At 36.1% G+C, this 2525-nt stretch overlaps 1 protein-coding gene across 1 annotated transcript; it reads left to right on the plus strand.

Annotated features, from left to right (window-relative positions):
- The first annotated feature begins 129 nt into the window (after positions 1 to 129).
- LOC107046728 lies at positions 130 to 2295 on the plus strand. The gene is made up of 2 exons (XM_015269419.1): positions 130 to 735; positions 804 to 2295. Exons 1-2 carry the CDS (start codon positions 520 to 522, stop codon positions 1449 to 1451), a joined length of 864 nt encoding a protein of 287 aa, XP_015124905.1. The 5' UTR covers positions 130 to 519; the 3' UTR covers positions 1452 to 2295.
- The last annotated feature ends 230 nt before the right edge of the window (positions 2296 to 2525 follow it).

The raw sequence follows: 2525 nt of genomic DNA on the forward strand, positions 1-2525 counted from the left end.
AATAGATGAAAATTTCTTTACCCACAGAGACGGCCTCTCGATTAGTTCATGCGTGCCACCGCTATGAAACTCTGATCGAACAGTTCCCATAAGCCTGAGCAATCTCCCCTATTATCTCTGCACGTGAGAATGGCTCGCCGAAACTTCTCCCGAGTTTTACTAAACGCTGGACCCAATGAAACGAATGTGGATACATTCAAATAAATAATAATACGATATATATTACGATTCAATAAATTATTCGCTAATGAAGTTGAAAAGCAAGAAAATATTGTATTCAGTAATGGAATAATAAATTGTGAGAAATAACGGAATACCACTTGTTCAAGGTGGCGCTCTCTTAGTTGGTTATCCCTTCGAAGGCTTATGAAATAAAATTGTATTCATATACGCTCCGTGCGTTACCTGTAGGTATGGTAGTTTGACGGCGATCGGTCTGCCCCTGCTGGCATTTTCGAGTAACATCGCGGTGAAATTTACCCTTTGACAGGCCGGAAGATTCGTGAAAAATTTAAAAAAATGGATAAAATAATAAAATTTGGATTTGTCGATATTCACGAGAATTTCTTGACGAATAGTGCGAAGGCCAACGGAAAAAATCTCGTCGAAGGTGGTCATCTGTCTCATGTAATTGAAGTCCAAAAAAGAGTACTAGGCTCCACTGTATCGGCTATAACTGCCAAAGTGATCCCTCAAACCTCTGTGAAAAAGTCTCAATATGATGTCAAGTTGCAGGTAATTATTTTAATTTCATTAGAAAATCAAACGAGTTAATTAAAGTTTTCCCCTCCTTGTTATTTCAGTTGGACAGTGTACGAAATGTCACGTCTGCTGTATGTTCGTGTCCTGCAGGTCTAGGTGGTGGGTGCAAACACCTAGCAGCAACGATTTATTACGTCAATTCTAATCACAGTTCAGCCACGAAGACTGATAGTCTTCAACGTTGGGGCATTCCATCAGCAAGAGAAAAATACAAAAAAGGATGTACAGTCGCGAGTCTTTATCCAAGGCAGCCCAGATGTCGTCAAGCTCCTTCTGTGGCGTCTGATATTCTGCTCAACCAACGTTCCAGTGAGGATTACACCAGTGAGAAGTATGATAGTGGGATGATACACGAGGAAAGGACATTTTATGAGAGAAATGTGTTTATAAATGAAGATGATGATTTGATAAAAATTGCTATCCGAACTGTAGATCAATCTGCCTCACGAGAATGGTTCGAACAACGTAAATGCAGGATTTCAGCAACTAAAGCTCATCCCATTTTCACCAAAAAGAAAGATTTTAAAGGGTTGGCGACTCGATTCATTGAAAATCGAAAATTTGAATCAGAAGCTACGAAATACGGTCTTAAAACTGAGAAGGAAGCAGCTTCGTGGGTTAGAAAAATTCTTGGAGATCAGGGGAAACTCCTGCCTGTTGGTTTAATTATAAAGAAATCTCAATCATAGCTTTGTTGCTCCCCTGATGGTATACTAACCAATCTTAATTCCACTGAAATACAACTGATGGAGATTAAATGCCCGTATACGTGCAAGGAAAGCCCTATTGTTGATGTTAAAGCTGGACAGATAAATGTTCCTTATTTGTTGAGAGATGAGAATGGAGGTTTATGTTTAAAAGCAAGTCACCAGTATTATACGCAGATACAGGCTTCACTGTATGTGACAAACTTGAAAATTTGTGAGCTGTTTGTTTATTCTCCAAAAGGGAGTGTGAGCGTTACCATTTTCAGGAATGAAATGTTCTTAAAAGAGTTGATCCGGAAGTTGGAACATTTTTATTTCACTTACTATTTGCCAAAGTTACTTGCAAAGAGTATTGGATAAGTTGAACTCATCAATTATGTGTGTTAGGCGTACTGGTAGTAAGAGTTGGTCTATTGCATAATTGTTGGTTTTTGTTATTAAGATGTCGAAGTTTTATAAACTGTTCATTCACTTTCAATAATAATATTGTTACCAAACTCATATAAAATATGATAAAATGACTTAAAGGACAGTTATGGATTTTAAAAATGAGTAGAAGTTTCGTTACATGTTTATAAATTAATAGGTTTATTTATTCTGCAATGGATAGTCGACGATACAAGACTTTTTCGTTTGCCTCATTCCAAAGATAAAGTATTATGCAGCTTATGAAATAGTTCAATTTAGTGTCAAACTAATTATAATAATAGTCATGAAAAAAATTAAATACTTATTTTAGATTATATCACTGAGATATATCATGTTTCGCAGTAAAAAGAAATGTTACAGATATCTTTTAAAAATAAAATGCGAAAATTTTGTACAATTTGTTGTTTCTTAAAAATCCTAATTTTTTTATATTAATGTTTTTCTGAATTCATTAACGGTGGCCCAAGATTCACAAGGGCACACACCACGGTGAGTATGTCATCGATATGAGGAAATAATTTAGATGGTATCAAACGCAGAATCGAAAACAGTTTAATTCGCTGAATGCATCTTTCAATGTGAATACGAACAGCCGCGATTTTATAAGTTTCCTCGACTTGTTCTGGT

The sequence above is a fragment of the Diachasma alloeum genome, unplaced genomic scaffold (assembly GCF_001412515.2).
Source record: "Diachasma alloeum isolate Michigan unplaced genomic scaffold, Dall2.0 Dall_scaffold_01773, whole genome shotgun sequence".
Taxonomy (NCBI): domain Eukaryota; kingdom Metazoa; phylum Arthropoda; class Insecta; order Hymenoptera; family Braconidae; genus Diachasma; species Diachasma alloeum.

What these genes read in the sequence shown, in the direction of transcription:
- LOC107046728 (XM_015269419.1), top strand. Translation starts at nt 520, where the DNA reads ATGGATAAAATAATAAAATTTGGATTTGTCGATATTCACGAGAATTTC. An exon ending in AATATGATGTCAAGTTGCAG is followed by an intron (nt 736 to 803) that starts GTAATTATTTTA and finishes TTGTTATTTCAG; the next exon opens with TTGGACAGTGTACGAAATGT.